Raw genomic sequence first — 21316 nt, 5'->3', positions numbered from 1 at the left:
ACAAACCACTTCTCCTTCCATAGAAAAAGGGGCAACATATTTAAAAACTTATTTTTCCTTATTCTGATTCTGTGGTATATAAAAAACAACCAATGGGAAAGTATGTGGACATAGAGGGATGAGTGTACAGAGAACAGTGATGTACATGATTGATGCTATCCAGCCTCCTTAGTTTAGATGCTGTGATTTCAGCAGATGTCTGTATGGTTACAAACATTAGAATACTGTACATAGATACATATTTGTATATTTTTGTCCCAAGTAGTTCTTAACATCATCATTATCTTGGCGCCAACACATAAAAATACAACATCAGTATACAATCCTTTATGGGGTTAATGTCACACTTCCCTATTGCCTATACAGAAACCAGTCAATTTCATTGGTCAGACTGGGTGATCTGGATTAAATCAAAAGAAAAGAAATCATTCTAACTACAATGACAGTGATAATTTTAGCAGTAAATAGAAAAGGATAAATGAAGGTAGAACAAAACAAAACAAAATTTCCATCAGGAACAATTAGGTTTTTTTTTTTAAAGATATTAAAGGGGAGTCTGTGTAATTAAATTCATATTAATTCATCTTTAGTCCTGACATGAGTCATTATTCAGTGAAACGGTTCATAATGCATCCAGTCTTGGGATAACTCAAGAATATTCTGGTAAGATAGATTTAAGTGATCATCCACAATATTAATAATGTGCAGATCTCTTCTGTATCTTGACTCTGACCAGTTTGGGCATTGACACAGGATCTCTGTGGGTGTCTTTCACCAGGGGCTAATTTTACCAAAATAGACTTTGACTATGGTGCAAATAAACCAAAATAGTCATGTGTCTAAATTAATCCATTGCGCTGACTTTCTCGAGCAAGACTGGTACACTGTTTTTGTTGCACAGACTTACTTCAGAGAAGAAATCTAGCAGCTAACCACTCAGCTATGTTTACTGCGGCAGGAAATGTTTGTCTTTTGGAAGAATTCAACAGTTTAAAGGTCCTTTTAGATGCTGCCTTATTTCCCAGCAGGTCACCCCCGCGGATGGATCCACGTATTTGATTTGACACCGGTTTTAACCCTCCCATTTATCTGTGTTCGGGACTGGCACAAGGAGTCCACCAGCTTGTAACCCCCTCCTGGATGAATTCAGCAGTAGACAGTAGTAAACAAAGAGTGTAACCATGAAAAGGATAAGAACAAGTAATGACAGCAACAGTAAACAGTGCAGGAAACTTCCTGTTACATAAAATCTCAGCGCAGTGCAAACCTGTAGCAAAGCTTTGATGCTGTGGTTTGCTAATGGAGGTGGGCAGACTACTTCTGTCATTTACTTAGTGAGCTTAAGGATAGCTTTAGTGGGCAAACAACAACACCTGACAGTAAAATGTACTTTTCAAAACTGCTGTACTTTTTCACTGAGTTACCACTGTCTCTGAAACATCTTTCTCTTCTTGCTCTTGCCGGGAGTCACATATTTTGACTCTCGTTTTCTGCTTTTAGGTTTTAGAGTCACATCAGACATCGGTCTTAGGCTTGAGTTAGGTAAGGGTTGGGAAGGGTGTGTGGGGGTGGTGGGGTGGTGGGGTGGGGGTTCTACCCCTCTCACTAGCTTAGGTCCTTCTCATGAATACTTGATTGAGTTGGGATCTGTTGGAGTTTGGCAGCTGGATAAATTCTTTGAGCCATTAGTAAACGTTTCGTGGTGCTCTATCTTACTGGTGGAGGCCATATGGAGATGTGCTTTGCCTCCAACAATGTTTAGTAGAGTGTTTTTTAAATCTGTCAAAGGCTCTTATAAAGTAGGCAAATATACACTATATCCAGACTGCTAGATTATAGAAAATAAGATAAGATAAGATAACCTTTATTAGTCCCACACGTGGGAAATTTGTTTTGTCACAGCAGGAAGTGGACAGTGCAAAAGTTATGACGCAAAAATTAGAATACAATAAGAATAAATACAGTACACAAATGGTTTATGAATAGAGTAATGTACATCTACTCTATACTTATGCTCTCTTAAGAAAGCACGCTGGTGGTGGATAATGGGTTAGGATTTCTGGATGATCCTTTTGCAAGCAGTTATGGGGCCAACTTCAGGATCAGGATCCCATGTTTAGCTACAGAGGAACATCGTTTGCGTCTTTAGCACGAACTAAAAGTGGATTTTCAATTTAGCGGCCTGTGATTAACTAGAAAACTATTTCCCATCTATAAATTCACTGCTCAAAACAGGGACATCAGTTGGCATGGTAACCTCATTTCCCATCTGCAGGCCTCATTCATACTGAAAAATGACACTCCGGCAGCTCTCAAGAAACAATTCAATATTCCTGCCGTAACAGCAGGTCAGAGTATGTCTTCTCTAAATCTTGGTCATGGTGTATATCTTTCTTAGGAAATAACAAATGGCATGTTTAGAAAGGCTTTAATTTGCAGTGAATATGATTTCAATTGATTGATTAGTGTATACAGTGCTGAGTGCAGGAGTGTGTTAAGTATTGACAAATTTATATCTAGAATGGTCTTTGGCATCTTATTCGACTTCTGGAAATGAAAACACTGAAAACTCTGTGTTGGATCATGGCAGACTTTGACATATTGGGTAAAATACTTGCAGAAAGTCAGTTCCTTAAAGCTTGCTGGAAACGCATACAAGGAAATTGGGTAGCCTTTATTAACGTTAGATCTCATTTTCAGATAAATGGATGTGTAAATATAACAAGCTGTGGTTTTACTGGAGCTTAAGATCAGGACTATTTCTTGGCCAGTTGCAGTGACTTTCTGTAGTCTTTAGAGGCCATTAGAAGTTACTGGCAGCAATCAAAGACATTCGGAAACTGTTGACTCATATAGGATGGGGTGTCATATATTATAAATGTTGTTAATACAAACAAATGTATAAAGAAACCGTTTTAAATAGCTCTGTATAGCATTATTATCTCTTTGACTTTCAGTTTCAGTCTACTGACCTTGAAGAAGAGATCAGAGGTCAAATGTGACAGGATTTGGTGGTGGTAATAATATAAAAGTATGACTGTACCCAACAGCCACTTAGTTAATATATTGTATGTTCACACTACAGTTACAACAAGTTACAAAACAACAATGTCTCTAAATAGTTGCTAAAGTTTTCCTCAAGTAGTCTTCAAAATCGTTCCTGGGCTTGTATACATGAAAGTGTAATGCTTGTCATGGTGACAAGCAGTGGCACGCTTCTGCAGTGGTTAGCATTGATGACTCACAAAAAGAAGGTCCTCGATTTGAATCCACCAACTTGCTTGGCATCTCTGTGAAATCTGGATGTTCTCGGGTTGGTTATTCTAAATTGGCCACAGGTGTAAGTGCTCTGTTATCCATGCAATATACTGGTGAACTGTACAAGATGCAATCCCGGGACAACTAGGATAGGCTCCAGCACCCTCCATGACCCCATATTTGATAAGCAAATAAGAAAATGAATGGAAAAGAAAAGAATTTGAAATGTTCGTGACATTGTAGATTCATATTGCCAGCTTGTGCACAAAGATTAGAGTGTGTTCTTGTAGGCATTACTGACTCCGATCAAAATGCATCTGTTTAAAAGAGGCAAGCCTTTCAAGCCTCTTAATATAACGTACTGCACGAATACAACAGATGGAGAAGATAGAACTTTACTCTCAGTAGATGTAGAAAAGGATACTGTAGATAGCCCTGCTTGATGCTCTGAATAACAATGTTATTTCAGCATTTAATATTAGTAGCTTAGTAGCTTTGCCACCCTTATTGTTTAAACTAACCACAGAACCCATTGTTATGTTGCTGTGGCACACAAGAATATTTCTGGTACACACACGAATATCTTTGCTGTTAAGACTGCAGATGCACACATTGCATAGCTCCATTTGAAGATGCTGTTCGAGGTATTCTTGAGGTATAATTACAACTTCCAGATTATTTTCATTTTTCTAAATTTTCTTTCATTTTGTTAAACAAATAAAAGGGGCAGCTCCGTTGCTTACGTTTCCATATTTAAACATATTTACCTGTTTAGCATTTGTAAAATTATTGAAAAAAGTTATGATCCTACCTTTGAGCTTATAAATTAGAAGAAAGATTAATAGTACCTGAAATTAATACCCCTCCAAAATTGTTGTACCTGGTCCAAATCTTTGCTCTTGCCATTTTCCTCCTTTACTACATTTTTGGCATTTGTGTGACAATTTTATTGTGAAATGATAGATGAAACAGGCTACAACTAACATTGCTATACCTGGCAAATTACATTGTTTTTCAGTGGTACTATTGGGCTGCACAGCTGCAGACTATAATGTATTACTTCTCCCTAAAGCCAACCCAGCATGGGTCGACACTGAATCATCTTAACTTATTCCTGAACTAAGACTAAGACACATGTACTCTGCAAATATTAAAAAGCTGAGAGAGGAAACACCTGATCCATTAGATATTGATACTATTATAATCTGGTGTACCATTTCTTCAGTTTCTGGTTATAGCCTAGCATGGGATAATAATGACTTTAAACCTGGAAAAATGGACGAAGGCATCTACCTGTAGCCCACCAACAGATGGTATATTTCAAAATGATAACTTAATCATCACCTAGATTACTGCTTGCGACAGGCACCACTTGTGGGGGCTCTGAGCCCTTGCAGGTGGGATGCAGACAATGAGGTGAAAAACATGACGTGAAGTAAACCAACAATTGCCTTTACTGACAGCTCCATCCATCCATCTATCCAGCCAACCAAAATTGTAAACGTAGAAAAGTACAAAAAGCAGAATTCCAGAATGAGGAGATTGACACATGAAAAACAACTGAGAGGATTCATTAGCAGGATCTAACAAAGGAAAAGGGAAGGAGAGGACTGTAGATACACAAAGGACTAATTTAAAGCATGACCAAAACATTAACACTTAAGACATGAAAGCTAGAAAGTTAAGATCACAGGAATGCTCATTGCATTGCTTCTTGTTCTTTGCTAGCTTCAACAAAAATATTGTAGTTTTGGAACAACTTTAAATATCCTCTGAAGTATACATGTAATGTGACAAGATAATGACTTTAATGTGCACAATTTTTGTTTAACTTTATTCTTTTTTTTCTTGTGTGGGTGTGCTAGTTTAGTCTTTAATTCAGTGTTACTTGCTATAACCCCAAATCAAACAACAATCTCTTTATACTCTGGTGAACAGCAGAAAAAAAACAATTTGATTTTTAATGCATTATGGCACCAATTCAAAGCAACAGGGGTCTTAAGGTGATTTATATTACAAGCAAAAGACCTTTCAGTATTAGAGAGATGACCCCCAACAATTAGACAACCTTATTTGAGCAAGCTCCAGGTAACACTGGGAAAGAATTCCCTTTAACAGAAGAGAACATAAAGAGACAAGGACAAAGCACAGACTATGGAAGAAAGAGGAACATTTTTAATGACATGCAGATGTGGTCTATAATTCACAGGAGAAGAGGTACTCGTTGCATCATGGGGGGTAGCCAAGCCTATAACTGTTTCTTTAAAATGCCTTGTTCACTCATCAGAGACACTTACGGTGAAACACTCCTGACATTTTCCTCGCCACATTACAAAAAAGACGTGGTAATAAAAACATTTAAAATCCCTCCTTCCTGTATGTTGCAGTGAGCAGTGAAAAAGTGACACTGAGCCATGATGTGCAATTCCAAGGCCCTGAAAGTGAGACAGCTAAATAATATTAAACTCCTACTTTAATCCCTTACACATGTACATTTCCTACTATGTTATATCACTGTAAAAGGCTTATATTGTTTGACACAATCTCTAGATACTTCAAACAAGCACACTTGCATAGACACATAAAAATGCACAGGTACATTTACCTCCCCTCTATAATGCAATCACCTCATGCAGTCATGTCATTAGACTTACAGCATGTTCATTGTGGCAGCCACTGGGCACTATGATTAGATTTAGGCTGGGTGAGTAGTCAAGCATTGATTGTCATTTCTATCTGAATATGTCATATACCTCATGTCCTTAAGGGTAACAAGACACAAGGCTATTATACTGATAAATGCTCTAATTTTAAATGTGTACCTCAGGGAGCAAAATGTATAACATAAAGCAGAAACACAGTCTGGCACACACTGTTATTCCACTTCCTACAACATCTATATTTGCATTTCAAGATCTAGATTAACTGGTTTCAAATAAACTTACAGTTCTGCTGGTGTTGAATTACTGCAATAACGATGGCTCCATTCAGCGCAGTAAACTGTGTTAATCCCAGCTTTTTAAATGTAGCTATTGGCAGCATTTTAGGAGAAGAATGCACCACTCAAGTGCTACCTTTCAACGTTTCCGATCCAGCAGTCATAGCGAACTAAAATCTTCTTACACTGACAAATACAACTGGTATTAAAAAAAACAAAAACAAAACAAAAAGTAAATTCCTCCTCACTAACAGTTAAAAAAATATGAGCCATCAGTCCAGACAGTCCCAGTGAAAATGCAAAATAACTCAGCTGTGAGAGTCCAGACGCTTTTCTGTCCAAGCTCCTGAGACAACTCAGCTGTAGTTGTCTCAACCTTTGTTGTAGTAGTAGTAGCAATAGTAGTAAAATTAGTTTGCTAATGCTTCAGGTACATTAATCTGATTATTTGCATTGGAAATGTATTCCTGTGCATTTTAAATTCGCCTTCTTTGATGTGTTGTAGATTGTCATGAGCTTATGTTGAAAACAGGCTTTTATCTCTGAACTGATGAGTCCTGACTTTTTTAAAGGTTACAGTTTGTGATATTCTCCCATATTTTACAGTGTATCTGTTGTCTCTCAGTCATTACCTGACAGTGTTAAGTAAAGGGTATTTTCTGTTTACCTTAAAGTTACCGAACAGTTTCAGATGTATAAAAGATGCATTCAGATGCATTCATTAGAAAATCCCCTACACCATAAAGTAGTTTCGTCTTATTCAAATAGCCTACAATAGCTTTACAAACTAACAACAATAATGACAGCACAATGACTTTGTAATAATAAGCTCATTATACACTCACAGATACATTACAGTTGTCTTCATGTTACTTTAGCAAGGCTGAATGTGTTCTGGGTTTGTGATAGTCTAGCTGAAGAAAATAGTGTGTGTGTGTGTGTGTGTGTGTGTGTGTGTGTGTGTGTGTGTGTGTGTGTGTGTGTGTGTGTGTGTGTGTGTGTGTGTGTGTGTGTGAGAGAGAGAGAGAGAGAGAGAGAGAGAGAGAGACACGGAGAGAGAATGTGAGATGCTGTATTTGCTCCAGTACAACATGTTGGTAAGTACAAAATAGTGCCTACCATAGGGTTGTTTCACCTGTGACTTTTAAATGATGCCCAGATGATACCAAGGAGCATAAAGTGTGTCAGGAAAGTATCCCCCACACTATTACACCACCAACAGCAGCTTGAACTATTAATTCAAAGCAGGATGGATTCATGCTTTCATGTTGTCCACGTCAAATTCTGCCCCTTCCATCTAAATGTTACGGCAGAAATTGAGACCATGCAACATTTTACCGGTCTTCAACTGACAGGAGTGGCACCCCGTGTGGTCTTCTCCTTCAAGGTTTGATGCATTGTGATTTCAGCGCTGGTCTTTTGCATATGCCGTGGTTGTAACAAGTGGATGTTTGAGTTATTATTGCCTTCCTACCAGCTTGAATCAGTCTTTTCTTTGACTTGTAATGTCAAAAGGCATTTTCATCCAGAGAACTGCCACATAGGAATACCACAGGATAGTTTCTCTTTTTCAGACTATTCTCTGTAAACCCTAGTGATAGCTGCAGGTTGTTAGTTTCTAAACCACCACCATATAGATGACCCGTGAATAACAATCTAGGTGTATAATATATAGCTTTTGGACAGAGGACACCTACTTGCAGTTCTCCTCCTGAACACCTAATCTAATAAAGGGTTGATTAAGCACTGCTAACTGGATAAGCTGCAGAAAAAACCCGTCTGGAATCATGGTGTGTAGCTCTCTTGATCGATCAGATGTGCTTGTGTAAAGACCGAAAACTTACATTTGTTCTGGGCCAACACACGGGACGCTCTTCCCCTTTAAATCTTTCCGCTAAACGGGAACGTGCTTCCTTTGACTGGTTTGGGATCGCGACAGCGGCCGCCCTCTCTCGCGCACGATTGGCCGAGCCGTGGGAATATTCAAATGAAGCTTTGATTGATTGGCCCGGAGCCGGTTTCAACAGTGCAGAGGACTCATTTTCATTCCGACATCACTCTCCGTGGTTCACACGGCTCGGTTAGGCTTGCTGACATGATACGCAAGCGATGGCAAGGAAAACCTAATCGGTGAAATTATCTCCCACACCAGCGGCGAATATGTCGAGGAAGTGCAGTTAACGGAGCCAGCTTTATCAATGGATATTCCTCCCGGGGTTTCAGGCGCTCATCGCGAATTCTGTGGCGAGATTGCTTTTGCAGAGGAAATACGCCTTCCGAGCAGGAGAACAACCAATCAGCCGTGGCGAACCAAAGATAAACAAGCCTTATGATAAGACAAAACTCTGTAAGACATCGATCACGTTTCCCCTTTTTCCTCTATAATAATGTTTCATCTCCTCTGTGGGGACTCCTGTGAAATGTTTGTTTTTTAGTTTTTTTCAGTAATTTAGTTTGCCATGCATTTGTGCCAGTCAGACTGCCTCTACTCTAATTGTGTGTGTGTGTGTGTGTGTGTGTGTGTGTGTGTGTAGTATTTAACAATAACGGAGTGAGAAAGGAAATAAGGTTCGTACGGGCGCTTCAGCGTGTAATGCCAGCATTGATTTTAGGTTGACAGCGCTGAATTGGTGAAAGATGCCCAGTGCGCACTAATAGGATAGGAGCGTCTCGCCCTTACTGTATATCATTATAGCTGTGTATCATATCTATTGGCCAGTGTGCATTCATCAGAGCGGAGGTCGCTCATTTGTTTTCGTCTTAAACAATAATATATAGTATTTACTAGCTCCAACATGTATTTAACGAGTAATTGTAGAAAATATAGGAGGCACGTGATTTTTATTTTATTTCAAGACACAAAACATTTTTAAATTTTTAGTCTTTTTTTCCTATAGAGGCGTTATGGTGTAAGTAAATATCAGTCGGCACATCCATGAATGGGATGAAGGCTTTGAAAGGCGCTTTATATGTCAGCATCTCAGTGGATATGGGAAGTGCTTTGAAGTATATTATCGGTCATTCATGGCTGCCTCAGAAGGTTTCCATTTCTATTGTCTAGAAGCCGGAGGTGGGATCATCGCACCTCACTGCACCGGTGGCAGCCGAGGTTGAAGGTTAGCCGCAGCGGAGTTCCTAAAGATTATTGGCCAGGTGTGAAATTCTACCCTGCATGCTTTTCCTGCTTGGGCCAGATCCTTTATTACCCAGAGAGATGGGGTGTCACAGCTTAGCACCAGAGGCAGAGAAGAAAAGCCAGCAATTTGGTGTTTTATTATCATCTTCTTTTTCTTCTGGCTGTTTCCAGAGCAAAAGAGAAATATATGCCAACTCCCCTGGGTTTAGTTTAATAGGCTTTTCTGGGTCGTTTTTCTTCCTTATGGCTTTCCTATAAACATATTTAAATTATGACTTTCTGGCCTTTGATTTATTATAATGTCAGAGTGTATTGAAAATATTGCCGCCTGCTCATTTCCATCGCTTTTCTTTTCTCTCTGAAAGCTTCAGTTTGAAAATCTTACTTTCAGCTAACTAGCTGTAATTACGTGTTCACATGGTGTTTGCGTGTTTGAAGTATGTGTTGACCGAGTCCGAACTTGCTCGAGAGGCTTTTAATTTGCATTGTATCAGGAGCAGTCAGTGTGCAGGTAACCCCCATGGGGGTTTCCCTCTGATCTCACATCTCACACCCCAGCAGTAATTCCAGCTCTGTGAGGGAAAAGGGATTTGTCATTTGGCTGCCTGCTTCCCTTTGCTTTCTCAGGAGCGAAGCTGAGCTCTGATTTATTGTGAAATTTCCTCAGGCTGGCTCAATCTCCAGGCCTACCGAATTACTGAATGGAAGGAGCTGCTCGCTAGGAGAATGACCTTTTCTTGAAAGATTATTACTCAGGCAAGTGCAAGGACTAATTAAGGTCATGTCCTTTTTTTCTGCTATGTCATCCATTGACTGACTTTTCAGGGTACAGCGAATTTTCTGTGGTGTATCAGTCCATGGATGTGGAATGATAACATGAAGCAGATGACTTGGAAAATATATGGATGGGTGACAAACAAAACCTGATCCCTTCTCCTCTACAGTAAAGGGATCCAGTGGCCCCGTTGTGATGTGGATGGGATTTTTGTCCTCTTCTTTGTGTTTCCAGTAAAAAGTAGCCACACCCTACAATGCCCTGTCTTTATTGTCTTTTCTACTCAAAATAAGCCCATGCTTTACAAATTGAACACTGTGTTGTATCCAGTAAGACTTAAAGTAATGGCTGGGGTGATAAACGCATAAGAAAAGTGCTTACTGAAGCCATAAATGAAGTGAAAATTGGGGCGATTTTTTTGTAGGCTGCGCATTAATTGCTGTCTACTATCAGAAGAGTCGCCCCCTGCTGGTTATTAGAAGGAGTTCAGATTTAACCAATTTCCAGACTGGCTTCTGATCCAGAAACTATTTTACAGCCTTACCAGTCGCCTGACTTCAAAGCACTGAAATACCTGTGGGACGTTATGGACTGTAAGTACTTTGCACAACCATCAGACTTGGAAGAATAGGAAGAATCAATGCCAAAGTGCACCGAGGCTGTTTGGTGGCACATGCTGGTCCGGCACTTTACTCGGTGCTATTTCATTTTTTTTCATTTGGTTTGTCATCTGTCTTCTGTGCACTCAACTTGTCCATTTCACTGGGATAATGTCAGTGGTTTTGTTGCTTAGCAATTTCTCCTGTGCACCCTTTGTAATCAGCTCTTTATCTGCTAGGAGATGTCAGGTGTAATTATGAGCAGCCTGTCATCTTTTGAAATTTGTCTAATTGGTCTTTTAATTCTAACAGGATGAAGGCTTAGTGAGACGTGGGCTGTGGGTTGAAGGTTAAGGACTGGGCCTCCTGAGGTTAGGGAGGAGGGAACCAGCCCTCCTAAGGTTGTTATTGTTTTGTCTACATACTGCTACTTGGTAATTATTTTTGATTAATGTAAAGCCAAATTTGAACTGATGCGTCATCATTTAGTCTGAAAAGAAAGGCTAAAGAAAGGCGGTGAGATGATGTCTTTATAAGCTGAACCAAAGATCAAAGACTCTTTTCTCATAGAGCATTTTAATGTTTCTGTGATGCATGGCAGAAAGCTTCTCATTAGGTTCATCTCCCGCATAAGAACCATACAGGCAGCATTTTCTCCACAGTTTTTAATGAGTTGTTTGTTTGCCCCGAAATTTTAATGGCTTGAAGGAATCAGTGACCCTTTACAATTTAGCAGTAAACTAAGAAGCCAGGAGACAGGACTTGGGAGAAGGTTGTTTGTCTAACATAAACTCATTTTTATCTTTTTTGTCATGGAATTGGAAGACTAAAAACAATCCTGCCTGTCCACGGTTTGGCAAACAGATGTCATGTTAAAATAATAGTCTTCATCTACTGACAAAATAGCTTATCTCTCCACAAAACCTACAGCTCACTCTCATTCACGATCTGTTATCTTTGAAGTCAGGGTTTTCTAAAGGCCAGGCTGTATACCCATAGCTCTTTGACAGTGTGTCTCAAGTGTGCATACTGGGATAAAGATAAGATAAAGCTCTGTTTAGCCTCTAATGCTGCTTTGGCATTGGCCAGTCTTTACCCAGTGTGCAGTGTGTTTCTTTTACCTTGGCACTGTGTGCACATAGACCATTTTGGGTCAGCCCAAGGCTTCCTGCTCAAAAAAAAAGGCTGTTTAAAAAGGTTTAGATTCGTGGCTGAATTTGTGCTTCACATCTTTATGTATAAAATGTCAGAATTACTGTTTTCCAAATAGTTAATTTAGTATTTAGACTTCTTTTTTTTCTTTTTACCTTTTTTCCCTAATACTAGCATTTCATGCTTGCACAAATGAAAGCTGAGCATAAAAGCAAAATTCTACATGTGTATAGGTTGTGTCGTGTAGATTAAATACAGACAGAAATGACCTATATTAACAGAAAAGTAAATGATTAATTGTTTGAGAAAAACGGTGACCCTCACAGATCGTCTGTTTCTATATCAAAGTCCTTCAAGAACCTCGAGCCTACCGTGGACTAGGTCTGGTCATTTGTTGACCAGCAGTTTCACTGGTCCCAGGACATAAATACAAACTACACATAAAAATCACCCAGTGAAATCTGAAAAACAAAGCTTGAAAAGTTTGATTGCTTTTCCCTGAAATGTAGTTTTAAAAAGTTGAATTAACTGTTTGTTTTTTTTACCCTGTAAATTATACTTCTACCACCATCTTTGCTGTTGCAGAACTCTTCCATAGATTTCAATTCAGGATTCTGCAATTTGGCCGTGGGCCAGTGTTAGCTATTTAATATTAGCTGGTCAATCTATTGGTATTGTCATGCCTGTTATATAAAATATTTTAAAAGTAAAGAAGAGACATATCAGTATTTGGTATCTATCTTAAAAATCTTGTATCAGTCAGACACATCTCTGGAAGTTAGAAATGTCAACTTGTGCTCAAAAAATGTTGTCGCTATTAGATAAAGGGAGGGTTAAAATTTGGTCATTTGAATTGTATGATTGTGGGATTTGCAAAAAAAAAAGTCTGTGTTTAGAAGGAAAAAGTGATTTACATAAGAAAGTAGAGGGCACACAGCAACCTCCAGGACTGGAAAAATAACTGCAGATACGTGAATGGGTAAAGGCTGTAAACATCTTTATAGCTCACATTTTAATATTAATCATATTTTCCCAGTGACTTATTGACCTGGCTAATAATGCTGCATAAGTTACATCCAACCGAATGCTCATCTGCCGCAATATTATACATGATAAATTGCATAAAGTTTGTGCTTGCATAAATAAGTTGTAGGAAATGCGTTCTTACACTGTTGTAAAGCCTTTTACAGGAACTAATCTTGGTGCTAATGAGGCTCATTGTTATCAGCCGCAGGCCCAAAGTGTTCTTGCTACTAAAGCAGAGTGACTTCGGGTTGTTTGGCTATCCCGCGCATGAACCTTTGTTTCCTTTCTCCTTTATTTATTTATTTTTTGCTTTCTCTACACTAAATGTGAAAAGAGAAGTATGGCTCTCTTTTGTATGCTATTCTGATACCAATTATGTAAACTATTATAGAATTTAACCAGGCCAGCTCTTATCGGTTAATCCAGAAGTAATAGATTCTATTAAAAATGTATGAAGGGATTGGGGACGGATGATCTGTGTGTGTGTGTGCGTGTGTGTGCGTGTGTGTGTGTGTGCGTGTGTGTGTGTGTGTGTGCGTGTGTGCGTGAATTCAGCAGCTGCAGCAACACTGCTGTCTAATTCTGTCTCTATGTGAGGTTTGTCTGGTCTCCATTACTTAGACAGGTTCCTGCAGTGCCTCTGAAAGCCATACATAATATACAATTAATTATACAATAAGTGGATTGTTATTCATGGACCTTGTCATTTTTATTCAAAGTGAGACACTGCTTTTTCTCTTTTGTAATAACTAATTGCTCTTTGTTAGTCATTTATTGATTCTCATTTAACCTTCTTTTCTGGGTTTTTGTTCTCTCTCTTTGCCTTTTGCTTGCCTTTTGCTTGCCTGCAGTTTCTGAGTAGAAGGAAAGGTATTAGCATAGCACCCGTGCTAATCCACTGGCAGACTGAAAAGGGTGCTCGTCTTTTTCATTATCATCTAATTATTTACAGAAGATCCTGAGAACTGCTAACGGTAGCTGAGATGGTTCGGTTAGGGAGGTGTGAGTGTAAATGTGGCAGCGTGAGTGTGTGCGTGGAGCCAGCGTGCATGGTGTATTTGTGCATTTGACATTAGTTGAGAAGGAGGCTCTTTGTGCAATTTGCCTCTATCTCAGCTCTGACCCTTAATGCTGTGCAAAGTCATAAAAGACTCCAGAAGGTCAGGCAGATGCTCTTGTCTGAGCCTGTGTATAATTTAGGGCTTTTTCCTCCGTTGATGGATGTTCTTGTGCAGCTGCTTTATACATCCAAACAGGTAAAGCAAGAACACAAGCCTTTTTATGTGTTTTATAATGCAGTAGCATTGTCTAGGTTATCATGCATACGAAACCTTATTATCTCAGGGAATGAATTTATAATCGGTGAATTGTCAGGATATAAATGGTGCTGCTTTGGTGTAGTCATCTCAAGAATAACAAGATGCCTGAATAATTCAGTTTGAATCATCTGCAAACTGTCTGTTAAATTAAACAACCATACTGAAGTTCACCTCACCTCATCATCTCCCAAAATGCCTTGTGCTGACAGACGTCACATTATAATATGAAGCATTTTACAGTATGACAGGGACAAAGGCGAAAGGCTTGAAAAACGACTTTGTCCGCCAACATATCCTTATCAGAGCACCATGGGGGACAATTAGATGGGCTGCAAAAACAAGGCCTTTATCTCCCTGTCAGGTCCTCAGTGGGCCACACGACATTGCTTATCACTTGCATGGATGTCGCCTGAGAGTCAGAAGACCTAAACGCTCGAGTAGCTTATATCTGAATGCATAAATACTGTAGATTATGGAGCAGACAGTCGCACATATTGCTTAATTCACACCTCATTTCTTTATATTTTTCTAGGAAAATGGGAAATACGTGCAGGAAAAAACAGCTTAAAAGTCAATATAATAGTATGTATGTAATAGTACGACCTCCTTTATTCTTCACACAGCCTGAACTCTCTTAGGCAAGCTTTCTTGTCATTTCTTTGAGGAATAGTTCTCCAGGCTTCTTGAAGCACATTCATATCTCTTGTTGGCTGTTGGCTGCCTTTTGTTGCGTTCAGTGTAAAGATGATTTCACACTGCTTTTTTCTATGCAGTGGCAGTGTTTGAGATCATTGTCATTGCTTAAAAATGAAGCTGCTGCCAATCAGATGCTTTCTAAATGGTACTGCATGTTGGAATTATATTTGAAAGTAATTTTCTTTGTTCATAATTCCATCAGTTTTGACACGAGCTCTGGCCGTGAGTGGCTGAATTGCAGCCTGAACCATGATAGAGCCTCCACCTTGTTTTGCAGAGGGCTGTAGATTTCTTCTGGCATCCCCAGTGTCAGTTTGAACTAAAAATTAAAAATTTGGACAGATCAGTCTATAAGATCTGATGTCACTGATTTTCACTCCACGTTTTGTGTAATTTGGCATACTTCAGCTGTTTCTCCCTGTTTCCCTTTAAGAATGGCTTCTTGACAGCCATCCTTCCACTGAGAACGTTTCTGATGAGGCTTTGGTGAACAGTAGCTGGATCAACTGTCGGGTCAGATGTATCTCTCAGGTCCTGTGTCAGGTCTTTGCAGGATCTTTTACCTATTTCTTAATGACTTTCAGATGCTGTTCATCTGCTGTAGATATGCAAAAATACTATTTATTTTATGTGTTATCATTTTTGTAGATTCAACTAACAGGCTGCTAATAAGAAAGCACCTAACAAAAGAGTTTAAAATTGGTTCTTTGCTAAGTTGCCTGTGAAGTGTAAAAACAACACTGGTTCATCCTTTGAGTTAAGTGCCTTTTTTTGTGCTCGAATAATTCAAAGGTCATTCTGAAGTGGCTTAATGAACAAGAAAGCAATGTTACTCTGCAGATGGTCAGAAGCAAAGACTAAAAAGCAGACAGTGTCCAAAGAACAAGTCCTAAAGACTTCTTAAATAAAAAATACCAGACTCGCTCATTGGAAGCAAAATACAAAGGAAGGATATATCATAAGAAAGTGCAAAGCATAAAAAAGATTCATCGAGCAAAACTGTGTCTGTATAAAAAGGATGAAATTGCTTGAGGGCTTGAGATAATATCATGCATTCTGACATTACTTTCATTTCTCTTCTATTTCGTGGATAATCAGACTATTTTTAAGATTTAAGTTTGTGCTCTCAGTGACTTTTTTTGTCAAGTCCTTGCTGCCCTCTCTTTGAAATATAGCGCCCTGCTTGATGCATTTTCTTCCAGCTGCAAATTATGGGAGTAATGGAAGGTATTCCAAATTCATGTCTCATTTTCTGCTTGTGAAGGGATTTCTCCAGACGTGCATTTTCTCTCTTGTGTTCCTTCTGCCTTTTCAGTATTTCCCTCTTGACAAATGTGTAGTAATGGAGGGGTTGTTGTGAAATTGCTATTATTTTCAAAATGGAATCCAGGCATACCGAGGCTTTTAGCTCTTCAGATGTGTGTGTTCAGATGAGGCAGGTTGCGCTGAGCAGTTTGAAGTGAGCTTGTCACCGAGGGACAGATGTTGGGTGGAGGAAGGGAGTGGGGGAATCTTTTTTTCTTTTTGGCACCTGAGTAACACAAGATCCACTCCGTCTTCTTCCTTTTGAGGCGAAGGTAATCATGTTTCTGCAGCCCATTGCTGAACATGCTGTTATGTGGTTGACTTGCTTTAGCTGCCCTCCAGACCCTGAGGCAGAAATCAAAACAAAAATCCAGAAGAACCTTAAAAGTAAAAAAGAAAAAGGGCAATCTGAAAGCTACATGCTGCAGGCTCGTAAGTAGCCATTTTGGGGACTACTGCACATCTAAGAAAAATACAGTGTTTCAATTTGTAATCACCAGATTGATTAACTAGTATACCAATAGTTCTGCGGCATTTTGAACTGACAGCAGTTGTCTGTCTTCAAGATGGGCTACCTGATACAAATACAGCACGATAGCCTGAGGTTTCTTTTTTCTTAGTTTTGCAACGCTGGCATTCAGAGTTGCTGACTCTTTCAGATAATCAAACAGAATGTCAAATGCGATTATCGCTGAAATATTTCCTCAAAGCGCAGCTCGCTCTTTTTAGAGTGATTGCTTCAATCAGCACAGCTGTGGCTGTGGCTTTGGCGAGTCTTGTTCAGACACAGGCTCTCATTTCCTCTGACAGTACTTAACACTGCAAACAGCGCAGCCTATTTTAGGGAGCGAGCTGCTTTTGGCTTTTTCTGCTGATCAATACGGTCATAAATTTATAGAACAAGAAACCAAGGTCTCAGAGCCGGTTAGAAATCGAAACACGCGGCCCGAGGCTACAGGAGGGGTTGTAAATGATCTGTGATCACAACAGGCAGAAAGCAAGGTTGATAACGGGAAGGAGCCATCATAACAACTAAGCAGAGGAAGGAGATGGAGTCATCATTAAATTATATTACTTTCTTAAATTTACAGTCTCTGCATTTCATCGAGGGGCAGCTGAATTTTAATATGGTAAAAGGATCTGAGTGGTTGCAGAAATTTAGATCTGCGCTTTACAAAGAACACGCCTATTGGATTTTAATGTCCACGAGGAAGCTTTGCAGTTTGCTTCCATCAGCAGTGCCTGATGCTTTTAATTTGAAGTTAAAAAAATCACTGTGGATAATCGAAGGAATAATTAGCCCATCTATTTGATAGATGGGATGCCACAAAACTACACACAACTGTTCATCTTCCCTAGAGAAGGAAACCCAGTGATTACATTTAGCTCCGCAGGCACAAATAAGGCAGCCACCTGCTTTAAAAAATACATATATCTATTTTGAAGATTAGCTTGAATTTTGGAACAGATAGCTGTTGGTGGTCAGAGGCTAAATCTTTATGTTGAGCAGGTGTGATTTTTCAGTAACTACGGATATTTCTCAACATCTTCTGGGTGAATGTGATTTTAACCCTCTAGAGCAGTGGTTCTCAAACTTTTTCTGGTATGCCTTGCTTCAGATGTTGAAAAAAAGGGTCACATGCCGCACTTTTTATCAATCAGCAAAGAATCCAAGTAGAATTTTAGTTAAATAAAGATGTTTTGTTATTTGTCTTTACAATTTACCCCTGGACTTCAAGGCTCTGGCAGCAGTGGCTCTGTGCTCCACAGTTTGAGAACCAGTGCTCTAAAGCAGGGACGTCAAACTTATTTTACATCGCGGGCCACATAGAGCTACTTTGATCTTCTGTTGGCCCGACCGGTGAAACTCCCTCGTCTGTCGGTGTACAGAAATGTAACTAGACATTTAATCCCTGAGATATTTTAATATAAGAAAAATTAGTGCAATTTCAACAGCGCGTGTCAGTTCTTCTGCATGCTGGTGGAGTAAATGAAAGATATCTGTCAGCACAACTCTTTAGTCTTAAATTGTATGTAATAAATGTGTAAAATTACAGAAATCTAATACTTATGAATGACCATTGGGAAGGTTTGTATTAGTAGGAAAAGCTGTAAAACTTATGAAAATATAGTTAAAAGTTAAAAATTGATGCCACCCTTCACATTTTCCAGAGTCATCCAATTGGCTGATTCAGTCTCCTGTAAAGTCTAAAGGGACTGTGAAGTTAACAGTGGTTATTCAAAGAAATATTGATGGTAGATGGTTATTTTAATGACATTCCTTCTGATCTTGACTGTACTTTGATGCCTTAATTAGCGGATGTTAGTATACCTGCTAAACATCCCCACATTAACATTTTCATTGTGGACAGAGGCGAGTTAGCGTTTAGTTAACTGTACAGTCTCTAAAACTTACTGATATGTCTGTGTGGTTTTGTCTATCAGGTGTTAAGTGTTAACCAAAGTGTAAAATCATGTGATTTCTTTTTGTTGTTGTCTTGTTCTAGCAGGTTTACCCAGGCTGTGCGCAGCCCTAGTGAACTATCATGCTGGCCTGTATCCAGAGACGGCAAAACTTCTCGTCGCAGCATTTGGCCTGCACACCCAAAAGCCTCGATGTTCCGCCGCCGCCATTGCTGCTGCCGGTACCACCGCTGCAGTCATGCACCCACAAAGGTGAGTCCTATCGAACACATTTAAGACATTTTGTCATAAAGTATCTGTTTTTCACGACACACTGGGAGTAAAAAAAAAAAAAAAAAGTCACGTTCTACTTGACCTTGTTGGCTCAAAGTGCTCGTAAAGATCACACGTGGTTGTTTTCAGCAGCGCTCGCTGAGATTCCAGGTACTGTGGAGCATTTTGAATTAAAGTAATGGGCTACTTGATGATAATGTCTGCTAATTGTAAAAGCTTGTAATCAGCGTGCTCATGCAGTGCAAATGCATGCAGGTCAGAGTGGACAAAGTGAAATTACAGAGTGACTCAAATCGCCCATACAGGGTTACTAATGATGCTCACACTGTGCAGAAGGTGCTTCGTGTGTGGGTGTTGTTTGACCTTCATTTTGAATGATTGCACGGCATGTGCTGTAAGGTTGAGTGTTGAATCTATGGGAGTGGAATTTATGATTAGATTTCTTTCAATTAACTGATTAAATGAGATGATTATTATTTTCTTTATGTAGTTTACTCTGCTTTCATGCTCTTTGTGTAGTTGTCCAACTCGCTTCCACTGGTTCATCCTACCTGCAAAGCCTACTTCTGCTCTGTTGTCTGTTTCTCATCACCCGCCCACTTTCTTAGATACACCTGTTCAACTGCAAATATCAAATCAGGTAATCGCATCGCAGCAACGTGGTCAAGATGACCTGCTGAAGTTCAAACCGAGCATCAGAATAGGTAGAAAGGTGATTTAAGTGACTTTTAATATATAGTTGTTGGTCTGATGTATTTCAGAAACTGCTGATCTGCTGGGATTTTCCCACACAGCCATCTCTGGGGTTTACAGAGGATGGTCCAGAAGAGGAAATTAAATGGTGTGCTGCAGTTTTCTGGGTGAAAATATATTTTGTTGATCTTAGAGGTTAGAAGAGAACAGCCAGGCTGCTTCGAGCTGACAGGAGGGTAACCATAAATAAAATAGCCAAGGTTTACAGAAGAGCATCTCTGAATGCACAACACATGAAAGTTTGAAGCAGATGGGCTACAGCAGCTAAACACCACTTCATGCACTTCTGTTGATTAAAAACAGGAAATTGAGGCTACAGAAACTGCACTGGTCTGATGAGTCTTGATTTTGCTGTGACATTCAGATGGTAAGGTCAGAGTCTAATGTAAATAACATGAAAGGATGGATGGCTTGTATCAGTGGTTCGGGCTGCTGGTGGTGCTGTAATGTTGTAGGCGGTAATTTCTTGGCACACTGATTGGAGTGAAGTTGCCCCCCCTCCCTGTTTGACACCACTTTTGTTTGATTTAAGATGGGGGGGGGGACTTCACTCTGATTACCAACTGAGCATTGTTTAAGCATCACACCGTAGCTGAATATCGTTGCTGACCGTCAAACCCTTTATAACACAGTTTGCCCATTTTCTGATGGTTGCTTCCAGCAGGATAACCCATCAAATCATCTCAGACTGGTTTCTTGAACTGACACTAAGCTGACAGTCCTCAAATGGTCTCCGCAGTCACCAGATCCGAATCCAGTAGAGCACATTTGCATGTGGCTGAATGGGAGATTTGCGCCATGGACGTGCAGCCAGACACTTCTGCAGAAACTGTGTGATGCTGTCATGTCAATATGGACCAAAATCTCTGGGAATGTTTCCAGCACCTTCTTAAACCCATGCCTTGAAGAGTTAAGGCATTTCTGGGTCCAACACAGTACTAGCAAGTGTACCTAATTAAATGGCCAGTGAGTGTTTCCCAGTTGTTTCTTAGCTTATCTGACTGATTATGTTCCCGGTTTTCTTTGTTTGCATGATCTTGTGCACTCTCGTGCGTCTCGTTCTCATTTATTTCTGATAATTAGATTTCCTCAGGTTGACCTTCTATAGAGTCATGCTGTGAGTCTAATGAGGTCACCAAACTCCAGTCAGTTAAAAGTACCATAAAAAGTGAAACGAGACTAACAGCATGGGGGGGGGCGGCATGTCAATTAAGTGCATTGTATACAGTTACAATACAAGCTCCAATCAGCCAAAATAAGTGAAATCTGTGGTGTCGCAGACTGCGCAGTTAATTATTATGTCTTCCTTATTTACTTGTAGCCAAGCAGTGTGTATCCAACCATATTCAAATTTGAAATGCTAAAAATTCATTCCTTCTTAAGCTCCATCTACTCATCCCTCATTTCCCCAGGTGAAATACCCCTTTGTCTTTTCTGTTATTAAATATTAATTGGGAATCAGTGGAGCGCTTGTCTGCTAAATGTTGGAACAGAAGGGCCTGGTTTGCCTCAGGCAGAAACAGGGATGCATTTTCTCATCCTGTTTACCTGCAGGGCCTCCACCCACCCCCCTCTACCCCCCTTCAGTTTTATGCACTGCACTGTGCGTGGTGCAGCACCCTCCAGCTGTGGCCTGACATTTCAAGCACAGCCACAGGGAAT

At 39.7% G+C, this 21316-nt stretch overlaps 1 protein-coding gene across 3 annotated transcripts in view; it reads left to right on the top strand.

The window, feature by feature from the left end:
• LOC147325932 (protein FAM222A-like) overlaps positions 1–21316 on the top strand; it is a 32420-nt gene that overhangs the window by 900 nt on the left and 10204 nt on the right. Inside the window, exons 1-2 of one of the 3 annotated variants that reach the window (XM_086300720.1) lie at positions 8237–8543; positions 18715–18880. In XM_086300720.1, coding sequence (XP_086156846.1) covers positions 18751–18880 — 130 coding nt within the window. In that variant the 5' untranslated portion in view covers positions 8237–8543; positions 18715–18750. Of the gene's footprint in view, positions 1–8236; positions 8544–18711; positions 18881–21316 lie in introns of those variants that run through there. The other 2 variants (XM_086300719.1, XM_086300721.1) reach the window with 2 other exon arrangements.

Source organism: Aulonocara sp. 'chitande type north' Nkhata Bay, linkage group LG7, assembly GCF_057382095.1.
Source record: "Aulonocara sp. 'chitande type north' Nkhata Bay isolate Kocher_YH1m ecotype deep benthic linkage group LG7, A_spYH_male_GT1.1, whole genome shotgun sequence".
In the NCBI taxonomy this organism is placed as follows: Eukaryota; Metazoa; Chordata; class Actinopteri; order Cichliformes; family Cichlidae; genus Aulonocara; species Aulonocara sp. 'chitande type north' Nkhata Bay.
The sequence above is the reverse complement of the archived record's forward strand: the minus strand, read 5'-3'. Positions and strand labels throughout refer to the sequence as shown.